This window comes from Perognathus longimembris, chromosome 22, assembly GCF_023159225.1.
Source record: "Perognathus longimembris pacificus isolate PPM17 chromosome 22, ASM2315922v1, whole genome shotgun sequence".
Taxonomy (NCBI): Eukaryota; Metazoa; Chordata; class Mammalia; order Rodentia; family Heteromyidae; genus Perognathus; species Perognathus longimembris.
Genome location: NC_063182.1, coordinates 8,677,157 through 8,698,395, shown reverse-complemented (window position 1 = coordinate 8,698,395; position 21,239 = coordinate 8,677,157). Strand labels below are relative to the sequence as shown.

General features: G+C 45.2%; 1 protein-coding gene and 1 non-coding gene across 8 annotated transcripts in view; both read left to right on the top strand.

Moving 5' to 3' along the window:
* The first annotated feature begins 5,777 nt into the window (after positions 1–5,777).
* Positions 5,778–5,977, top strand: LOC125340243. The gene has a single exon (XR_007208723.1). It is a non-coding gene; the product is annotated as a small nucleolar RNA SNORA74 (small nucleolar RNA).
* A 7,250-nt stretch (positions 5,978–13,227) lies between these two features.
* Positions 13,228–21,239, top strand: part of Matr3 (matrin 3) — a 33,116-nt gene continuing 25,104 nt past the window's right edge. Inside the window, exon 1 of one of the 7 annotated variants that reach the window (XM_048331235.1) lies at positions 13,228–13,358. Coding sequence is in view for 2 of the 7 variants with exons in the window: in XM_048331238.1 (XP_048187195.1) it covers positions 13,542–13,589 (48 nt within the window). In the remaining 5 variants the exon portion in view is untranslated. Of the gene's footprint in view, positions 13,359–13,422; positions 13,590–21,239 lie in introns of those variants that run through there. The other 6 variants (XM_048331236.1, XM_048331240.1, XM_048331241.1 and 3 more) reach the window with 6 other exon arrangements.

Here is a 21,239-nt window from a genome sequence, read left to right as displayed (position 1 = left end):
TAGCGCTGTGGCTCAAGTGGCAGAGTGCTAGCGTTGAGTAAAAAGAAGCCAGGGACAGTGCTCAGGCCCTGAGTCCAAGGCCTAGGACTGGCAAAAAAAAAAAAGAAAAGAAAAAGAAAAAGAAAAAAGAAAGAGCAGAGAGTACAGATAATAAAGCATGTTGGCAAATGTCAAGGGCAGTGGCTGATTCCCAAGGATTTGCCTAGCTATGATGCCAGGAACAATATCTCACCAGAGCCCCTAAAATGCTAAACAAGGGAGTTAGAAAGAGAGAGGCTCTACAATTTAGGGAATTACAAAATGGATTTAGAAATTACTGTTGGGAGGCCTAACCTGCTGGATCCCAGCAATACCACCCATTTAGGTGGACAGAATAGTGACTGAACTAGTGAAGAAATTAAGTGTCAGCATTCAGGAGAAATCCTGATGTGGAGCCATGTCTGCTCAGATGAAGGATAGAGCCTCTTTGGCACCAGAGTAGCAAAAACTTGTCAGAGAAAAATCAGTTATTTTTTAGCCGCTGCCAGTCAGCTAAGAATTCCACTGTAGGTCACGAGATACTGCAGGGACAAGTTATAGGACTCATTGACCTAGACTACCAGAAAACCTTCTGGAGACTGGACCAAGGTGACCTGTACCTGTGTACCTGTATAGGTGGGCGATCCATTGTCCGAGTGAGAGCACCCAGCAAGAGGGTCTGCGTGGGATCTGCAAAAGCGAGGATAGACTTCAGGCTACCAAAAGATACTACACGTGTGCAAGAAGCCCGCCACTCAGACACATTAATGGCAGACAGGTATTCAGTCTGTTCCCACTGCCACAAAGGATGTTCTCTTTTCAGTAGCAACAAGCCCTGCGCCCCTTTCACATAAGAAATGGAATGGAAGCCCGCCCAACAAAATGTAGCGGTTGTTCAAGCGCCAGCCCTTTTCCAATACCCAAGATGCAGCTGCAATCCATCTCTACAGTCCAACACTGCCTGCTTTTTATTAAACCCGGCCTTCCCGGTGGGGAAGCCCCGCCCCTCGTCCCGCCCATTCGTCGCCCCGCCCCGCCCCCTCGCCTCGCCCCGCCCCGCGCTCCGGGGCGGGGCTCCAATCCGCTTCCTGCCGCCCTTTCCCCTCTGGCCTGGGCCGTGGAGGTTCCGTCTCGCGGCGCTCCCGACGCGTGCGGGTGAGTGTGGGCTTAGAGTGGGAGTGGGAAGCCTTGGAGGTTTGCCTGCCAGAGGAGAAAAGCGGGTGGGAGGGCTTCCGCAGGGTCGCCGGGCGGAATGAAGGTTAGTGTCCTCGGGGAAACTAGCGACCCCGGGCTTGGAGGGCATCTTGTGGAGAAGCCGAGAAGCAAATCCCCAAGTCGCCTCTGGGTTCTGCTGGGTTCTTACTGGAAAAAATTCGCCCGGCGAGACTCAAGCCGGTCTCGAAAGCTGTTCGCTCCAGGCTCCGTGGTCAGGCTTGGGAAGGTTTGGGAGGTCCACGTGCTTGGGCGGATCTAGCCCTGAAAGGGTCAGGCCAGTGTTACACCCGATTTTTCAGGCCTGAGCAGTGAACCCCAACTCGTTTTGTTTTTGTTCGCTTAAATTATCTGGATGTACCAGGCGCTGGCTACTCAGGAGGCCCGAGATCCGAGGATCGACCTCGGTTCAAAGCCGGTCCGGGCAGGAGAGTTCATGAGACTCTATCACCAATTAACCACCAGAAAACAAAGTGGTGCTGTGGCTCAAATGGTGGAGCGCTAGCCTTGAGCTGAAGAGCTCTAAGACAACTCACTCCCCAGCCTTAAGTTGAAGCCCCACGACCACAAACACTATTTTGAAAAATAGATAATCTGGGCTGGGAATGTGGCTTGGTGTGCTGTTGAACTGTTGTGATACAAAGGTAATGAAAAAAATGTGAAAACAAATCTAACCGAGGATAAGCTGTTTCACTGTAGACTATTAGTTCTGTCTCCAGCCTCTAAGTGAGGAGGAATGGGTTGAGTTGTATATGTGTTTTGGTTTTTTTTGACTCAAGGCCAGCACACTGTCCCTGGCTTTTTTTGCTCAGGGCTAGCACTCCACTTCTTGAGCCACAGCGCCAGGTCTGGCTTTATCTTTATATGGTGCTGAGGGATCCAACCCAGGGTTTCTTGCATGCTAGGCAAGCACTCTACCTATAAGCTACATTCCCAGCCCCCCATGGATTTTTTTATATACCAAGACTAATTTAGGGTGCTTTGGTTTCAGAGTAGCCAGCTGTGGGCTCCAGGAACATGTGAGGTGAGTACAGCTCAATTATCTCTCTTGCCCCAGCTGTAGGCAGCTGCCTAGGTTGGACATTGTACCTAGGCATGTGTTACACTGCTGGGAGAACAACAGCCAATAGCTGGTTGGCATTCTGGGCCTGGTTCATGCCAACTCTGTAGTTAACTATACCAGGATGTCAGCATAGTTGATTCATTAAGATTAAATCTGCAAGAGCATGACTTGGGGTAGGAAACCTAAAATCCAGACCATCTGTGTCAATCTGGTCTAACAGGTATGGGCAGTATAAAATTACCTGAATTACACATTAGCTACAGGAAAAGTAAGCCATCCAGGGGTGTGTTCATAGAAAAGTCAAGCTTTCGTTGTTTTTAGTGCCTACAGATAGCACAAGAGATTTTGCTTTCACTGAAAGTGATAATGAGTTATTAGAAAACTGGCAGTCAGGAGATTGAAGCCTATGTAACTTGCAGGCACCAGGATAAGCTGGTAAACCAGAACCAACATGACAACTAAAGGGGGGCTAGAAAAGAAGTAGGAAGGACAAATAGAACACTAAAACTTCAGTGCCAGACCTTACAACTTAAAGGAGATCACCAACTAAAAGGCCCTCTTCAAAGGCTTAATTTTTCCTACTTAACCCATGCCAACCTAAGCAAGAAGACCAGTTAAGATGGCTGAGATGGACTCAATGCTCTTTTTTTCCCCCCCTCTTAATAAAACTTCTTGTCAAGCTTTGGATCCTGCCTAAATTTTTTTGTTTGTTTGGTTGTTTTTTTTTTGTTTTTTGTTTTTTTTGTTTTTTGTTTTTTTTGGCCAGTCCTGGGGCTTGGACTCAGGGCCCGAGCACTGTCCCTGGCTTCTTTTTTTCTTGCTCAAGGCTAGCACTCTGCCACTTGAGCCACAGCGCCACTTCTGGCCATTTCTGTATATGTGGTGCTGAGGAATCGAACCTAGGGCCTCGTGTATCCGAGGCAGGCACTCTTGCCACTAGGCTATATCCCCAACCCCCAGCTTGCTTTGATTGGAACTGATTGAACTTTTTGAGGAAGGCACATTTAAACCAGCTAGAAATGGAAGATTTCAGAGCATTAGCTTCTCACACATTTTGAAGCACTACAGATATTATACTAGCAAAAGCCAGAAGTGGCATTGTGGCTCAAGTGGTAGAGTGCTAGCCTTGCACAAAAAGAAGCCAGGGAGGGACTGTCCTTGTCTTCTTTTTGCTCAAGGCTAGCCCTCTACCACTTGAGCCATAGTGCTACTTCTGGCCATTTTCTGTGTGTGGTGCTGGGGAATCGAACCCAGGGCTTCTTGTAACATTTGGAACACTGTCAGGGAACGTAGGCTAGACTGTCTTTATGACTTGAATTCATTAAACGGTAACAATACTTTGTAGGTCACTATTGCCCAGAGTAGCTGGTCATCCTTTCCAGGAACAGGGATGCCAGTCCTGGGGCTTGAATTCAGGGCCTGGGTTCTATCTTTGAGCTTGTTTACTCAAGGTTACTGCCTTATAAAGGTGATTTTGAGAGGTTACAGTCACACAAGTCAGGTAATGCATTTGTTTTTAGGCATTGTCAACTCTTCCCTTGCTCTCCCAGTTTTTCCTCACCCACAGGTTGTATGCTTCGTTTTCCACATAGGGTCTAGTGAATGCCACTGCTGCATTTGTTTACCCTTTATCGCTCTATTCCAATGTTTTGTTGTGGTTGGCTGTGGGGCTTGAATTCTGGCCTTGAGCCTCTTGTGCACAAGACTAGCACTATCATTTGATCCACTGCACCACTTCTGGTTTTTGAGTGGCTAATTGGGGATAAGAGTCTCACCGGTATCTGAACCAAGATCTCAGCCTCTTCAGTAGTTAGGAAGGATTACAACCAAATTTCTTCTTTAAGCTGACATTGTGTTGGTGCTCTGTTTTTTTTTTTTTTTTTTTTTTTTTGCCAGTCCTGGGCCTTGGACTCCGGGCCTGAGCACTGTCCCTGGCTTCTTCCCGCTCAAGGCTAGCACTCCGCCACTTGAGCCACAGCGCCGCTTCTGGCCGTTTTCTGTATATGTGGTGCTGGGGAATCGAACCTAGGGCCTCGTGTATCCGAGGCAGGCACTCTTGCCACTAGGCTATATCCCCAGCCCCGGTGCTCTGTTTTTTGTTTTCTTCTTTTTTTTGCCAGTCCTGGGCCTTGGACTCAGGGCCTGAGCACTGACTGTCCCTGGCTTCTTTTTGCTCAAGGCTAGTACTCTGTCACTTGAGCCACAGCGCCACTTCTGGCCATTTTCTATATATGTGGTGCTGAGGAATCGAACCCAGGGCTTCATGTATACATAGCAGGCACTCTACCACTAGGCCATATCCCCAGACCCCCTTTTTTTTGTTTTGTTTTGTTGCCAGTCCTGGGCCTTGGACTCAGGGCCTGAGCACTGTTCCTGGCTTCTTTTTGCTCAAGGCTAGGACTCTGCTACTTATGCCACAGCACCACTTCTGGCTGTTTCCTATAGACTGGTGCTGGGGAATTGAACCCATGGCTTCATGTATATGAGGTAAGCATTCAAGTGTGGTACAGAGGGGTTACAGATTCATATGTAAGGCGGTGAATGCATTTCTTTTAAAACTTGTAACCTCCCTCATTTTCCCCCACCTCCCCCTTTCCTTCTCTCTCCAAGAGTTGTGCAGTTGGTTTACACCAAATGGTTTCCTACGGTGCTGATTTTGAGAGGTAATCACGACTGTTATCCCTTGACAGTACTATTAAAATGCCAGTTGTAGTAATTTTTTTTTTGTTTCAGAATGTTATGCCTCAGTTCTAGGCAAGCATTTAGCACTTGGTAATTCTGCATATTGTCCAGAGCTGACACACTGGTTCATGCAAAGTGACATCCTAGCTTCCTCAGGAGGAATTGCTGAAGGTGGCAAGGAGTTGTTAGGCTTTAATTCTATTAGGCTTTGTTCTATTAGATGGTTTTGCCTTAAAAGGACTCAGCTAAGTGTTGAGTGAGTGACACAGGTGTTGTGAATAATACCCTTTTACATGTACGTTCTTGAGACTAGTTGTGACATCCAGGGGAACATTGTGGTGCTATTATGCAGGAAAAAGGCAAGTAGTGGGAATTTTTGAAACTACAGCTAGTAAGCCTAATGGTCAGCCACATTGTTTTCATAGGTTTTGTAATTTTAACCAATTTAGCAATTTGGAAGTATATAGTGCATTGTTGTTGTAGCCATTCTATACGCTAAACCTTACTTGCTTCCCCGTTTAGGATGGCTTGAAAACGGAGCACATCTTCACCCTCGTAAAGAGAAAACAGTGGCAGATGCAGTGTATATGTGCACTTGTAAGGTAAATGTCTTTTTGAGCATTGATTGCCCGGAAACAATTATGGCCCCCCATAAGTTCTATGTCTTGCTTTGATCACTGCTAGATCTCAGTTTCTTATATATAGAAAGAACTCTACAATCAGTATCCAACTAGTGATGCCAGAATGTGTGCCTCCTACTTGGAGTGTTTGCATGAAACAGGAATGTGACATTGGTGATTAATCCAGCAGTTGTCAGCTATCCAGACTACTGTGGTGCCTGTGATTGTGTTACACTGTTGGTAGAACAAGCACTGTCTTTATTGAGGCTTGTTCCATACACTGTTTTGGTGTTGGGGCAAAGGGCCTTTGGGCAGTGTTTTGCACCTCTGAGAGTGGAATGACTTCTCCTGTGGAGTTGTTCCTAGTCTGGGTGCAAACAGACTTTTTTGTTCTTTGAAAAGGATCAATGGTAGAAATTTTGGGGTCAAAAATGGAGGGACAAAGAATGATCAAATGCAGCCAAACTATACAATTTGAAGGTGGGAATGGGACAAAGGTAACGAGGGAAGGGGTGGCATCAGACTTAGGCAACTAATCCTTCTATATATGACCTTTATAGTAACATTTTAAAGATGAAAATGGGGGCTGGGATGTCCTTTTCAAAAGCCAAAATTTAAAATAAACATCCTTACTGTCAATCTTCTCTAGTTTGTAATGCTTATGTCCTCTGATTAGTAACTGTAGAGCAATTCCTTCCAACTTGATTCCTGTAATCTGTTCCTTTCTCCTCTTAAATTTCCCCTCTCCCTGCTGCCCTTGAATTGCTTACTTTGTTTTACTTGGGGCTCGTTGCAGCTGCTGGGCCCTTTCTACTGTATTTTTGCCCCTACTTAACATTCATTCTGTGTCCTTCCAGCTTCTTTCAAATGTGTACCTGTGTACATCTTGTGAGTTAAGGGTATAGGGACCATTCGTTTCTCTAAGATTGATCGCTAAGAAGTCTTGCTTCTTTACCTTTGATGTTCTTTACATCTTGGATATTAAATTATGTGCATATGAATTTATATACATATAATTTAGAGTTTGTGTTTTGCTTCTGAGTGCTTTACTACCAAGGCAGCCCCCCCCCCCCCGCCCCTTTTTTGTCTCCCTGTGAATTGGTACTTTGGGTCCTGCTTTCTATTCCTAACATGCACATATCAGGGAGACCATGTGCCCTCGTTCTCTGTTCTAGGCCTGTCCATTTCCCTGCGAGTGTCATTATTTTATCATTTCTAATCACGGTAGAATTCCATTAGGTACAAGTACCACATTTTTTGGATCCATTCATCTGTAGTGGGGCATGTGGGTTGTTGCCATATCTTTTTGCCAACCAATTTATGGAATGTAATTCAACCCTTGAGCCTCCCAGCCTGTTTTGCTGTGCTTATTTTTGAGATAAGATCTTGAGTCTTCCTCTGGGTATCCTGGACCTCAGTCCTATTTTTCTGCTTCCTATGGTAGCTGAGATGATAAATGCTATCATGTCACTGCATTCTAGGCTGCCCTAGAGCCTCAGCCTCACAAATATTTAGGATCACAACAGGTAGGTGTGAGCTACCATACCTGTTTTTTCCACTTAAGAGAAAACCAGTCTTCAGATTCCAGTAGAGCATTTCATCACTGTGTCCTTAGAAATGGTTTTACGTCATTAATAGCCCATAGGGTAATTAAGTGAGCTGATTGTCTCTTTGACATAGTAGGGCTACTTATATGATAGAGGCACCTATGCTGCTGCTTTGAAAGATAAATCATTTTATGTGTGCTTGTATGTGTCCATCTGTTTTGAGGTTTTAGTAGCATAATCATGCAGTTGAATACGGTTTCTTAATTGACTTGATTTTTTTTTTTTTAAGGAAAGGAACTTATGCCCTAGTGAGTCTAAGAAGAAATGTAAGAAGACATTAGTTGGGGACAAGTGGCTCACATCTGTAATCCTAGCAGATCCAAAGGATAATGGTTTTTAAGGCCAGCTCAAGCAGAAGTCCTCAAGACTCCCATCTTAAAAATACCCACCAAAGGCTTAGGTGGTACAAGCCAAGCAAGTGCAAAGCCCTGAGCTGAAACTCCAGTATTAGCAAAAACTGCTAATGCAAAACATCCAAAGTAGCTACTTAAAGTCATCACTACTGTCTTTATCATCCTTTCCCCACCCCCACCCCCGTGCTGTGATGTAAACAAATTAGACAGGTATACTCATGCTGCCCAACTACAACAGAAGTTAGTAAGAGAACCCTTCTCGTTGTGAGAGGAAAAACTTTAAAGGTAAGTTGGGGAATATATTTAATAAGTACTACCAGCCGGGTGCAGTGGCTCACTTCTGTAATAATCCCAGATACTCAGGGATTCTTATCTCCAATTAACCAGCAGAAAAACGAAGTGGCACTATGGCTCAAAGTGGCAGGGCACTAGCCTTGTGCTGAAGAGATCAGGGACACCATCCAAGCAGAGTTCAAGCCCCATGACTGAATATGTATGTGTGTATGCATGCATACGCCCTGTTACCTTTTTTAGTCACTGGATATGTAGGGAACTCTGAAGCTGAGCTGTGAGACTAGGAGAGGGATAAGAGGTTGGAATGCCACTTCACCAAGTGCTCAGAAGGCTGACAAGTGGACTATATGAAGGGGTGAGATAAAGGGACTGAGACTTTAGTCATAGTTCTGCCTGGAGTCAGTTATTGCTGGGTATGCGCACTGTCTTACTATATCAATGATTGTTAAACCTGTACTAAACCAAATAAATAAGCTTGCCTGGCCCTGATGAGAGCCTTAAACCTCTGTGTTCTCATTTTTTCTGTTTTTTTTTTTTTCAACTTCAGTATTCCATCCTGCTGCTCTAGGTTGCAATGAACAACATTGATATTTTTTTTTTTAATTACACTGAAATTTTGGATCAGGTCTCAAATTTCAATCTGGAGAATAAAGCCCAGAGGGATAATTGTGCAGAACCCAAGGGGACAGAAAACAAAACTTAAGTGCTTAGGAATTCACACAAAGGAAAACAACCTGCCAAGAGCAACTAATTAGGACGTAAAAGTAGTGAAAGTGATTTCTGTGCTTAATTAGGGCATTATGGCCAGCTCTAGACACTAGAACTATCAAATTGTTGGAAAGCAATTAATTCCAGTGCATTAAATGTAGTGCATAAAAATCTGTGCTTAAAGCCAGGTATCATCTAGTCCTAGCTACTCAGAAGGCGGAGACCTGAGGGTTTGGGGTTAAGCTAGCCTCTGCAGGAAAGTCCAGTAAATAAGCTGTAAGTGGAGCTGTGATTCAAGTGGAACGGTACAAGCATTGAATGGAAATGTGCCCAAACCTTGAGTTCAAAGCCTAGTATTTGCACATATGCACAAAAAGTCTGCAGGCTACTTCAACAAAGTTTTACCTATTGCTTGGTCTTTTGTAAGTGCCCTTGGGGGTGTTCTGTGCTACCAGGAGCTATTAAGTAGCTCACCCTTGTAATCCTGCTTGGGAGATTAAGGGTCATGGTTGTGTCAAAAACACGTGTTGGGAAAAGCCAACTATTCAGCTCAGAACTAGTGTTTGGTGCTTAAGGCGCACTTCCACTTTTAAGAAGGGCAATAATGGCATGCATGCAAGACCCCCTCTCCACTTGAGTTGTAAGTGCAAGTTTTGGGAACCACTAATTCAAATTTGCCCTCATGGCCAAATCTGAGGTGTTAGCAAAACTGGGCACTATTTTTTTTTTTTAATTTTATTTTTGGCCAGTCCTGGGGCTTGGACTCGGCCTGAGCACTGTCCCTGGCTTCTTTTTGCTCAAGACTAGCACTCTGCCACTTGAGTCACAGCGCCCCTTCTGGCCATTTTCTACATATGGTGCTGGGGAATTGAACCCAGGGCCTCATGTATACGGGGCAAGCACTCTTGCCACTAGGCCATATCCCCAGCCCCCCTGGGCACTATTTAATTGATTTGCCAAGACGTACTTTAACAGAAAAGCAAAGTTGATCCGGGACACCACAAAAATAAGGAAGAGAGCTAAGTAGAGTTGGTGTGTGATTAATCCATACAAGATTCTGGGTTTGGTCCTCAAAACTACATATCCAAAAATCTGTATAATTGGTATAATCACCAGATGATTTAAAGGATTTTACTCTCAATTTGTCTTCACCAGGGACTCAGGTGCAAAGCTATTATTGCCTTGGAATTACATCATTTAGCTTGTCACTTAAACCTTTCAGTCTCAACAGGAATTGCTTTGAAGGTCTTTATCCCTGGAGCATATCAGACCTCAAAAAGTAATCCAAGTGTGATAAAGTGATTGGTGTATCTTAAAAGGTTTCATAGTATTCTTGTGGGCCTTTTTTTTTTTTTTTTTTTTTGCCAGTCCTGCGGCTTGAACTCTTGGCCTGAGCACTATCCCTGGGCCTCTGCTCAAGGCCAGTGCTCTGCTTGAGCCACAGCGCCACATTTTTCTGTTTAGGTGGTACTGGGGAGTTGAACCCAGGGCTTCATGCATGCTAGGCAAGCACTCTACCACTAAGCCACATTCCCAGCCCCCTGTGGGCCTTTTTTCGTTAGTCAATACTTGTAGTAACTTTTTGACTTGCCACATCACTGCTGATTTTCAATAAAAATTCTCAGTTGAAAAAGCTTGACTTTTCTTTGCACAGTCACCAGATGGCATTAGAGCCTTATGCAAACATTTCAGGCATACATATTGCAATTGAGGTTTGACAGCCAGTTGTACTCTAGAGTTGAAGACATTCAGCCAAAGAAGTACACAGCATGTAGTGTTTCCAGTGGGGAAAAGTGAGAATTAAGATCCCCTCCTAATTTTTTTCTTTTTTTTTTTTTTGCCAGTCCTGGTGCTTGGTATTCAGGGCCTGAGCACTGTCCCTGGCTTTTTTGTGCTCAAGGCTAGCACTCTAGCTCTAAAGCCACGGCGCCACTTCTAGCCTTATAGAAAATGTGGGTGCTGGGGAATCGAACCCAGGGCTTCATGTATGCAATGCAAGCACTCTACCACTAGGCCATATTCCCAGCCACCTCTCCTTTTTAACTCCCAAAGCCAACTTAAGTCTCACCTTTTTCTTTTTAATTGTGTGGTACTGAGGAATTCAATCCAGAGCTTCTTGCATGCTAGGCAAGTACTCTACCACTACCCCTCATTCCCAGCCCTAAATCTTTTTTTAACTTTTATCTTTTGGCCAGTCCTGGGCCTTGGACTAGCACTTTGCCACTTGAGCCACAGCGCCACCTCTGGCCGTTTTCTATATACGTGGTGCTGGGGAATCGAACCCAGGGCTTCATGTATACGAGGCAAGCACTCTTGCCACTAGGCCATATTCCCAGCCCTAAATCTTTAGGGCAGCTCTTGATGAATCTTACTAAATGCCTGCTACCCTGTATCATTTACACTTGGGAGTTGCAGTTGAACTTTTTTTTTTTTTTTTTTTTTTTTTTTTTTTTGGCCAGTCCTGGGCCTTGGACTCAGGGCCTGAGCACTGTCCCTGGCTTCTTTTTGCTCAAGGCTAGCACTCTGCCACTTGAGCCACAGCGCCACTTCTGGCCGTTTTCTGTATATGTGGTGCTGGGGAATCGAACCTAGGGCCTCGTGTATCCGAGGCAGGCGCTCTTGCCACTAGGCTATATCCCCAGCCCTGCAGTTGAACTTTTATAGCTATGCAGAAGGCTGAGACCATGTCAAAGCTAGCCACTAAAGTGAAGTCCTTGAGATTTACCTCCAATTTGAGTATTCATTAGCCAATAGCCCTTTCCCTCTCTTCATTTGCTAAGCTTTCATTAACCACCAGTTAATTTCATGTCCCTCCCCTAGTAACAGAAAACCCATTTTTGATCTACATTGGGTACTTGATACACTCAGTCCTTTTAGTCTGACTTTCCCAGCTTATTTCTTTAGCCTTAAGATCACAGTTTCCTAAAAGCTGCCTGTGACAGCACTGGGTTTCATACATGATATTCATGCCTGAGTTACTGCCTCATTCTCTTCACAGGTTATCCGATATTAGCAAAAAACAAAAACAAAAACTCGCTTCTGAATAAAGAGTCTCATTGTTCAGATTGCCCCAACTCATCTATACACTTTTTTTTACATTATATAGTAATGCATTCAATGATTTCAATGCATAAACTTTCATGCAATTGGAATGTAAAGAAGAAACAAAATTTAGCAAAGCACGTTAAAAATTGTAATTATAGTGCTAAGAAAGGGAATGGAGGGAATGGTTTACTGAGATCTATACACTTTTTATTGGCTCGGTGTGTCTCATATAAGCTCCCTGAGGACAAACGCTGATAGGTCTTCCTTTTTGAATCTTAAAATAACCCAGCTGGTAACACTTCCCAATGAGGTAAAACAACCGGCAATTTACTGTTTTCTAGATAGATTTGCACCCGTTCTGCGGCCAAACGTGAGTTTGTGCGGGTGCTGGTCCTGGGTGCTGTGGCTCAGTTTCTGTGCTCCAGGCTAGAGCTGTACCACTGGAGCCACAGCTCCCTTTCCGGTTAAAGATTATCACAGATTTTCCAGCTCTGCCTTGCTGGGATCTTCCATCCTCAAAATTCAGCCTCCTGGCTGGGTCCCAGTGGCTCACTCCAGTGTAATCCTAGCTACTCGGGAGACGGAGAGGCTGACCCGAGGGGACCACGGTTCGAAGCAGGCGAGAGAAGTCCGCTAGATCTGTCTCCAATGAACCACCAGAAAACCCAAGAGTGAGGATTGTGGCTCAAGGTGGCCCCCCGGGCCCTGAGTTCAAGTTCCGCAACCGACAGAGGAAAAAAAGCAAGAACTCGGCCTCCCGAGTCACCATTGATTGCCTGGCTGAGACTTTTTTTTTTTTTAATGGCTATAGATTCTTCAGGAAATGTCTAAGTAGCTTCCAGGGGTAGGTACTCGTTTGTTTTTGTTTTTAAACCATTGACAGGTTCACAAAAGCTTTTTCCTGTCTCGTCTCCTCTCTCGACAGTAGCCGCCACTTCCGACGGTCATTTACAAGGTTGATTGTGTGTGTGTGTGTGTGTGTGTGTGTGTGTGTGTCACCCACCGCGAGCAGTCCGCAATTACTCATCGTGAACGGTGGCTGGAAAATGCCTCGCCCTCCACGGCTGAGTTCGGTGAGCGGTTCGGGGCGGGCGGCATCCTTTACCTGTGCGAAAAGGAGACTCACATGGCTTCGCTGGCGGCCTTCGAGGGCACGGGCTGGGCGTCACTCCCCTGGGGGACGATTCCTTTTTGCTTGGAAAAAAAAAAAAAATCCAGCGAAAATGGCATCAATTCCCCGAAGTACGGTTCGCCGGCAGCCAGCGGCACGCAGCGTAGGAATTAGGTTTGCGCTGGGGACCCGGCGCCGCCAAGACGCACCTGAGGTTCCGCGTTTCGCCGCACGGGGGCGCACGCGCGCGGGAAGGAGCCTTTTGGGGAACGGGGCTGCGACCGGACGGCGGAGGTTCCCTTCCCCATCTTCCGGCCTCCAGCCCCGAGGAGGGGAGAGCGAGAGCCCCCGCATCCCGGAGGAAAGCCGCGAAAGGCCAGCGCGCGCCCCCTGCGCGCATCGCAAAGGGGGGGGGCGGAGCCTGGCGCGCGTGCGTGTGTGCGCGCGCGCGCGCCGAGTCCCCCGGGGGGGGGGAACCTCCGAGGGGGTGGGGCTTGCGCTCTCGCGAGAGCGGGCTCGTTCTTGTGCTGCAGCCGCCGCCGCCTCCTCTTGCCAGCGCCGTTGCTGCGGGGGATTGTGGGAGCCTCCGCGTCCCGCTCACAGGGAGAGAGGTACCTCTCCTTTTCCCCTCTCCCTTTCCCTCAGGTAGGCGCCAAGCGGGTAAGAGTCGGGGTGGGTGTCCGCGGGCGCTCTGCGTCCGCCCGGTGGGGGCAGCGACGGCGACTCGGGCCGCGGGGGAACCGGCGGCGCGCCTTGCTCGCTCGCTCCCGCTCGCCCGCTCTGCCTCCCTCCGCGCTGCGTATGTGAGCCGCCTCTTCGGCGGCCGCCATGTTAGGAGCGCAGCGGCGGCGCAGCCAGCCTCCTCAGGTGACGGAGGTGAGCGGTTCTGGAGGAAGACTCGCTTCCAGCCGGCGGCCCCGGGGTGCCGCGGGACAGCCGGGGGTGGGAGGTGGCGGGGACGTGGGGAGTCCCGAGGTCTGCTTCTCGGCCGAGCCCTCTCCCGGCGTCTCGGGCGCCTCGTGGGCGGGGGCGGGACGGCGAGTCCGTTACACGCGGGGCCGCCCGCGCCGAGGGGGAGGGAGGAGCGTTTGAGGCCCGAGGGACCCGGCGGTCCGTTGGGGGCCTGCCGTCTGGGGCGGGTAGTGGAGCCCGCCGAGGCCTCGGGTAGCGCCAACCCCCGAAGAGAGTGCGTTTGCCTTTCCCTCTCTCCCCCCCCCCACCTCACTTCTGAAAACGTGACCCCAAAATGGAGGATTTCGAACACCGAAAAGCTTTTCTGTTCTGAGCTACGTGGCTGGTTTGTTGTTGTTTTCCCTGGCGTCGCAGCTTTCAAGCCCATCCTCGCCCTTCGCATTGTAGCACCCTCCCCCTCCCCTCCCCCCCCTCCTCCCAGCACCCGTTTTCCCTGCCCAGACGCCCGCGCGATTTCAGCCAGACATCTGGAAGAACAACACTCCCCCCCCACCCCCTCCCCATCTCGTAAAAATGGCCGAAAATGAAACATGAACGCTTGTTTTTCGTATTGCGTCGTGGATAAAGCCCGTACTCCGGGAGGCGGATTCGTTGTGCGTTGGGTCAGTCCCCCCCTCACATTCCTTTTCTCCATGAAAAACATCGTTGGTCCAGGTTCATCTGGGCAGGACCATGTTCTGTGGGACCTTCCGGCTTCCAGACAAAGGGTTTGGAGTAGCATGATGCAGCCGCACCGTTCTTTGCATTACTAGTTCTGTGCCACGCTCTTGTGTTTTACTTTCAGGGTGGATGACTATCTCCGAAATTGTTCATTCTTCCCCTGTGGCTCGGTCTTGTAGGATAACTAGTCTTCTGTGGAATATTCCTATTGGATCAGTTACATATGTTTTCAGCTAAACATTTTCTGGGACAGTTAATATTTTCAGAATTGTTCTCTAGAATAATTTCTTGGAATAACGTGATTTCGTAGGTGGTGGTCGTGGGATTTTTGCATTGCTACTGTATTCTCTGTATTACAGCTTGGTTTGGGATTTTAAAATGGCATGCCGTATTTTTTCTCCCAGGTGAATTTGAAGAGCTGGATGTGCTGGCAGAAACATTTTAGGCTATTCATCGAAGTTTTCAAAATAAAATCCCTTTCAAAAGCCTTAACAGTTTTGTCAGTCTATGCAGTGTCTATTTTTTATTTTTTAAGTTTATTTGAAAGGATCTTAATATGTATCCCAGACTTGGCCTTGAACTCTTGTCTCAGCCTCCCCAATGCTAGAATTATAGGCCGGTAGCACAATGCCCAGCTATGGACATAATTTGCAAATATTTTAGTAGAGGAGGCAAAAAAATGTTCTGACAATTCCTTTTTCTCTGGAGTAAACTGTTTTTGAACTAAATTAAATGCCATCGACTTTGAACACATGAAGATTCTTTTGGCTGCTTATGTAAGAATTGAAAAAGAGCTCATTTACTTACCCTTGAAGATTTTGTGATGTTCTTTAAATCTGTTGGCACTAAACCTTCTGGCTACCCGTAGAGGAAACTTTCATATCAAGAGCTTTCACTCTGATTTATGTACAGCTTATATATAGCATTTTCAACTAATGTGAAAGCATTTAACCAGTCTTCATGTGAACATTTATGTTAAGTGAGTCTAAACATACTAATTTAATGCTGATATTTTTAGGCCAAGTATACCCAAGTCAGTGACAAAATAAAATTTTAGTAACAAGGATTCTGTGATGTTTTATGTAAATTTGGAAGTATCACAGAGTTCAAATCTAATTTGGTAGATGTTAAATCAGTTACAAAGTAATCTTAAGTACTGCCTATGTGTTCTAGAACCCTTGTTCATTGAGTCATTCCTTCATAAATGTACGTACTTAAAATGGAAGGTCTGTACTTAGTGGAGTTTGTCTTGGGGATATAGTCAAAAGCTTTATGCTCATAAATGTTAATAGGCATGTTAAAATTCTGAGACTAGGGGTTGGGAGGTGGCTAGTGCCAAAGCACTTGCCTAGCAAATACAACATCCTGGGTTCAATCCCCAGGATCCCAAACCAAAAAAATCTGAGATTACAGCCTGTCACAGTGACTCAAACCCTATAAGCCTAAGCTACTATGCCAGAGGCTGAGATCTGAGGCTACCCATTGAAAGCCAGCCACCAAAAGGATGGAAGTGGAGTTATGGCTCAAGTAGAGTGCTATCCTTGCGCCAAAAAAAAAAAAAGCTCATGGACAGGGGGTTGGAGGCATGGATCAATTGGTAGCCAATGAGCAAAATTGATCCAGTACTGAATTTGAGTCCCAGTCTCAAAAGAAAACAAAGCTAAGGAGCAGGACTCAGGCCTTGAGTTCACACCCCAAGACTGACACACAAAAATTAAAAGTCTGAGATTTGTGCTGGAGTTGTAGCCCATTGATTGATACAGCACTTGGCTCACATACATATGGTGCTAGGTTTGTGCCCAGCACTGCCAAAAAAAACTGTATTCTGTAATTAAGAAGGTTTTGATTTAGGGGATCTGCTCATTTTAATGTAGATGAGTATATAGCTATTTAGTGCAGTATTTTAAGAGGGTAATCGAAATTGATTATAGTATACAATGTCTACAATAGAAAATTTTATCAAATTTGATCTTTTTGTTTCTTAAAGGACTAGTAAGTTCGAAATGTTATCTCTGGATGTTGACATTTGTATATCCTAATATTTTTCTAAAGTTCCTTGAGATTACATTCATTTGTATATCACTTTATTTTTCTACTTTATATACAAAGAGGGGTGTTGGGTTTTTTTCTTTTTGTTGTTTGGTATTTTTTTGTTTGTTTTGCCAGTCCTGGGGCTTGGACTCAGGGCCTGAGCACTGTCCCTGGTTTCTTTTTGCTCAAGGCTAGCATTCTCCCTATTGAGCTACAGCACCACTTCGAGCTTTTTCTGTTTAATGTAGTACTGAGGAATCAAACCCGGGGCTTGGTGCATGCTAGGCAAGCACTCTACCATTAAGCCACATTCCCAGCTGTGTTCGTTGTTACATTTCTATATGTTTAAGAGTGGGTCTCACCAAGTACAGGGTAACCCAGGCTGGCCTTGAACAGTCTATTATACTTCCAGGCTGCACTAGTTTTGTAATGAGAAAAGGTAAATGTAAATCCTAGCACTACTTAAACAGGTCAGACTCTGGTGTTTATTTTTTAGCATCTGGTGTATTTATAAGAGGACTTACGATGCAAGTGAATAAGCTTGCAATCTGAAGAGCAGAGTATTTAAAAGTGAGAAAAAATAGTGCTGTATTCAGTTCAAGAATTTGATAGGGCTGGGGATATGGCCTAGTGGCAAGAGAGCTTGCCTCGTATACATGAGGCCCTGGGTTCGATTCCCCAGCACCACATATACAAGAAAATGGCCAGAAGTGGCGCTGTGGCTCAAGTGGCAGAGTGCTAGCTTTGAGCAAAAGGAAGCCAGGGACAGTGCTCAGGCCCTGAGTCCAAGGCCCAGGACTGGCCAAAAAAAAAAAAAAAAAGAAGAATTTGATAATTGTTAAATGTTCTTATTAACACATCTGTTTAAAAAAAATGTGGCCAGACACTAGTTGTTCACACCTGTAATCCTAGCTACTCAAAAGGCTGAGATCTGAGCATTTCCATTGGAAGCCAGCAATGACAAGAAAGTCCATGAAACTCTTATCAATTAACTAGCAAAAAGCTGGAAGTGATAGCGCTAGCCAAGGACAGTGCCTAGATCCTAAGTTCAAGCCTTGGGGCCAGACTAAACAAGAAAAAGGAACAGGGGCTGGGGATATAGCCTAGTGGCAAGAGTGCCTGCCTCGGATACACGAGGCCCTAGGTTCGATTCCCCAGCACCACATATACAGAAAACGGCCAGAAGCGGCGCTGTGGCTCAAGTGGCAGAGTGCTAGCCTTGAGCGGGAAGAAGCCAGGGACAGTGCTCAGGCCCTGAGTCCAAGGCCCAGGACTGGCCAAAAAAAAAAAAAGAAAAAGGAACATATGTGTGGTTATTCTAAGGCTAACATTGTCCAGGGAAATAAAGTGCTGTGTACATGTAGTTTTTAGGTATGCAGTACACTTTTCTTATTGGATCATTATGCACAGAGACTGAAATTTTTAATGAAAAAACTTAGGAAACTTTTCTTCTGTGGGTATTAAAATAGTTAACATCCTTTGGTACTGTAATTCATGTGAGAGGAACTTACACTGTTTGTAGAATATATTAGCACCTGTGCAGGAATATCTACTGCAGTGAAAATGAAGATTTCATTCATAGAGAAAATTCAGATAAGAACAGTATAGGGCAGGGAGTTGTATAGTTCATTGATAAAGACCCACCCAGGTACAAGGCCCTAAGTTTGGTCCTTAAAACAGCCCCCAAGAGTAAGTCAGTTTTGAGTAGATTCTGCAGTTCTACAAATGTTTGTGTTTCTAATTTTAATGTTTTTATAAAATGTGATTTGTATGGTAGCGTTCTGTGATTAAAGGGGAAGCAGTAGAGCCTCAGAAAATTACTGGTACTTCTTAAAAAAAGAGACACCTAGCTCATCATAGTTTAGTTCCCCAACACTTGTTTTTTGTATTTTTACAAAGCAAACTGAACTCGCTCTCTAAATGGACTGCCAAATAGACATTTCTGAAAAATGTTGCTATACAGGGGGGAGGGGGCAAAAGAATTGGGATGTGTTGAATATATATAAAAGACATTGAAAACTCTAGTAAAATTTGCATGTGGTAAGTGCTAGGGAATGTTGGAGTTTTAAGTAGGAAAATGAAATGAGTAATGTTTTGTTCATGTTGAGTGATAATGTAAAGAAGGCATCTGAAAGGCAGATGGGTTGAATTATGGCTGTGTAGCTGAAGGAATAGGGAGGTCATGGCTGCATTCTGAAGGAAGAATAAGGAGGTAAAGATATTGGTCATAGATGAAGAAGTTTAACTTAGCCATTTTAACTAGTCAGCTTTTTTCCCTTGGTGCTTTTCTGTAAAAGTTGCTACCAGGTTTGGCAGAAGAGGTGGGTCTCTGTCCCTTCGCTTTTTTTTCCACTCCACTTCTGGCTTTTTACTGGGTATTGAAATGAGTCTCATCAATTTTTTTCTGCCCTGGTTAGCTTCAAACTGAGATCCTTCACCTCCTGAATAGCTAGGATTGCAAGCATGAGCCACCAGTGCCTGACCAAAGAGTGGATGGGGGGGGGGGGGGCAGGTTCTTTTGGCTGCTGTTCACTGTTTTTTGTGGTGATGGGTTTGAACCCAGGGCCTTCAGAATGCTGAGTTAGTAGTAAATTATATTCCCAGCCCCTAAATATGTTTTTTAAAATTGACTCCTGGTGAAATATGATGAAACTAAAATTTAATTCTGGCTTGAAATATATATATGGCCTTACAGTTGATACACAAAGAATGTTGTATAAAATCCTTTTTCTTTTGGTCATTGTGGGGCTTGAACTCTGGGCCTGGGTGCTGTTCCTTCACTTCATTGTTCAAGACTTCGAGACTGGCACTCTGCCATTTATGGCACACCTCCTCTTCCAACAGTTTTTTTGCTGGCTGGCTAATTGGAAGAGTCTCATGGATTTGTCTACCTTGGCTGGCTTCTAACCTCTATTCTCAGATCTCAGGTTCTTGAGAGGTTGGGATTATATGAGTGAACCGCTGACTCCCCAGTTGACACTTTGTTTTTATGTCACCTAATTTATTATAATCAGATCTTACACTCTTTTTTTTTGTTGTTGTTGTTGTTGCCAGTCCTGGGGCATGAACTCAGGGCCTGAGCACTGTCCCTGGCTTCTTTTTGCTCAAGGCTAGCACTCTACCACTTGAGCCACAGCACCACTTCCAGCTTTTTTCTATATATGTGGTGCTGAGGAATCAAACCCAGGGCTTCATGTATATGAGGCGAGCACTTTACCACTAGGCCATATTCCCAGCCCCAGATCTTATACTCTTACACAGAGGTGTTACTTTTATTCTCTTTTATATATGAGAAAGTGAACATGCATTAATTTGTACAAGGTCACAGAACTAGATCTGGGATTTATGTAAAAAGCATTTGGGCTCCAAATTTTTGTGTGTGAACTCAGGGTAGTACAGTACACATTTGTGGAGGCCAGGAAAGTAAAATGTTAAGTTCTTAAAAGATGCAAAATCCCTCTCTGTACAAAACCATTGGTTTTGCTTGAGAATTGAAAGTCAAGTTTGTTTTCTAGACAGGGTCAAGAGCATACTTTTTTTTTTTTGGCCAGTCCTGAGCTTGAACTTGGGGCTTGAGCACTGTCCCTGGCTTCTTTTTGCTCAAAGCTAGTACTCTACCACTTAAGCCACAGCACCACTTCTGGCTGTTTCTATGTATGTGGTGCTGAGGAGTCAAACCCAGGGCTTCATGTATACAAGGCAAGCACTCTACCACTAGGCCATATTCCCAGTCCCCAAAAGCATGTATTGTTATAATAACTTTTATAGCATACGTATTGTTGATTTTGTGCCTAAGTGACAGGCACTAGAAATTCTCTTATATACCTTTATTGTCATATATGAGTAGCTTAGGGAGGAATTTTATTGTGATAACTCCATAAATGAGTACTTGTTAGTCTAGGAATAAATATTCCACATCCAAGTGGGGGGGGGGTTCTTATGTTGATTAATATGAAGTTTTCTGTCTTCACAGGTGAAGGCACTCTGCAATTCTCTTTTGTCTCATTAGGCTAAGAACAAGAAGTAGACCAAGTAAAATACAGGTTTGTTAGGGATATTAACAGTAAAAAGTGTTAAAAACATAAGTATTAATATTTATTTCATGGCATTGTACTTTCTACTTTTTTTCTGTCCTACGTGACACCTTGCTTTTATACAACACAGTAAAAAGGGAACTAGGACTTTATATCCTATGGGCTTTATTAAACTGTTCATTGATTTATTTAATGAAGAAAAACTCAAGCTGGCCACCAGTGACTATAGCTGTTCAGGAGGCTGAGATCTGAGGATCATCATTCAAATCCAGTCCAGGACAGGAAATTCCATGAGACCCTTATCTCCAATTAGCAACCAAAAAAATCCTAAGTAGCATTCTATATCAGTAAGCCACATTCCCAGCCCCAGTATAAGATTTTTGAAGTGATTCAAACTCTTTTTTTTTTTTTTTTTGCCAGTCCTGGGCCTTGGACTCAGGGCCTGAGCACTGTCCCTGGCTTCTTCCCGCTCAAGGCTAGCACTCTGCCACTTGAGCCACAGCGCCGCTTCTGGCCGTTTTCTGTATATGTGGTGCTGGGGAATCGAACCTAGGGCCTCGTGTATCCGAGGCAGGCACTCTTGCCACTAGGCCATATCCCCAGCCCCGTGATTCAAACTCTTAAAAAAAAAAAAAAATCAGGGCTGGGAATGTGGCTTAGCGATAGCTTAGCATGCTGGTAGCCCTGGGTTCAATTCCTCAGCACCACATAAACAGAAAAGGCTGGAAATGCGCTGTGGCTCAAGAGGTAGAGTGCTAGCCTTGAGCAAAAAAGAAGCCAGGGACAGTGCTCCGGTCCTGCGTCCAAGCCCCAGGGCTGGCAAAAAAAA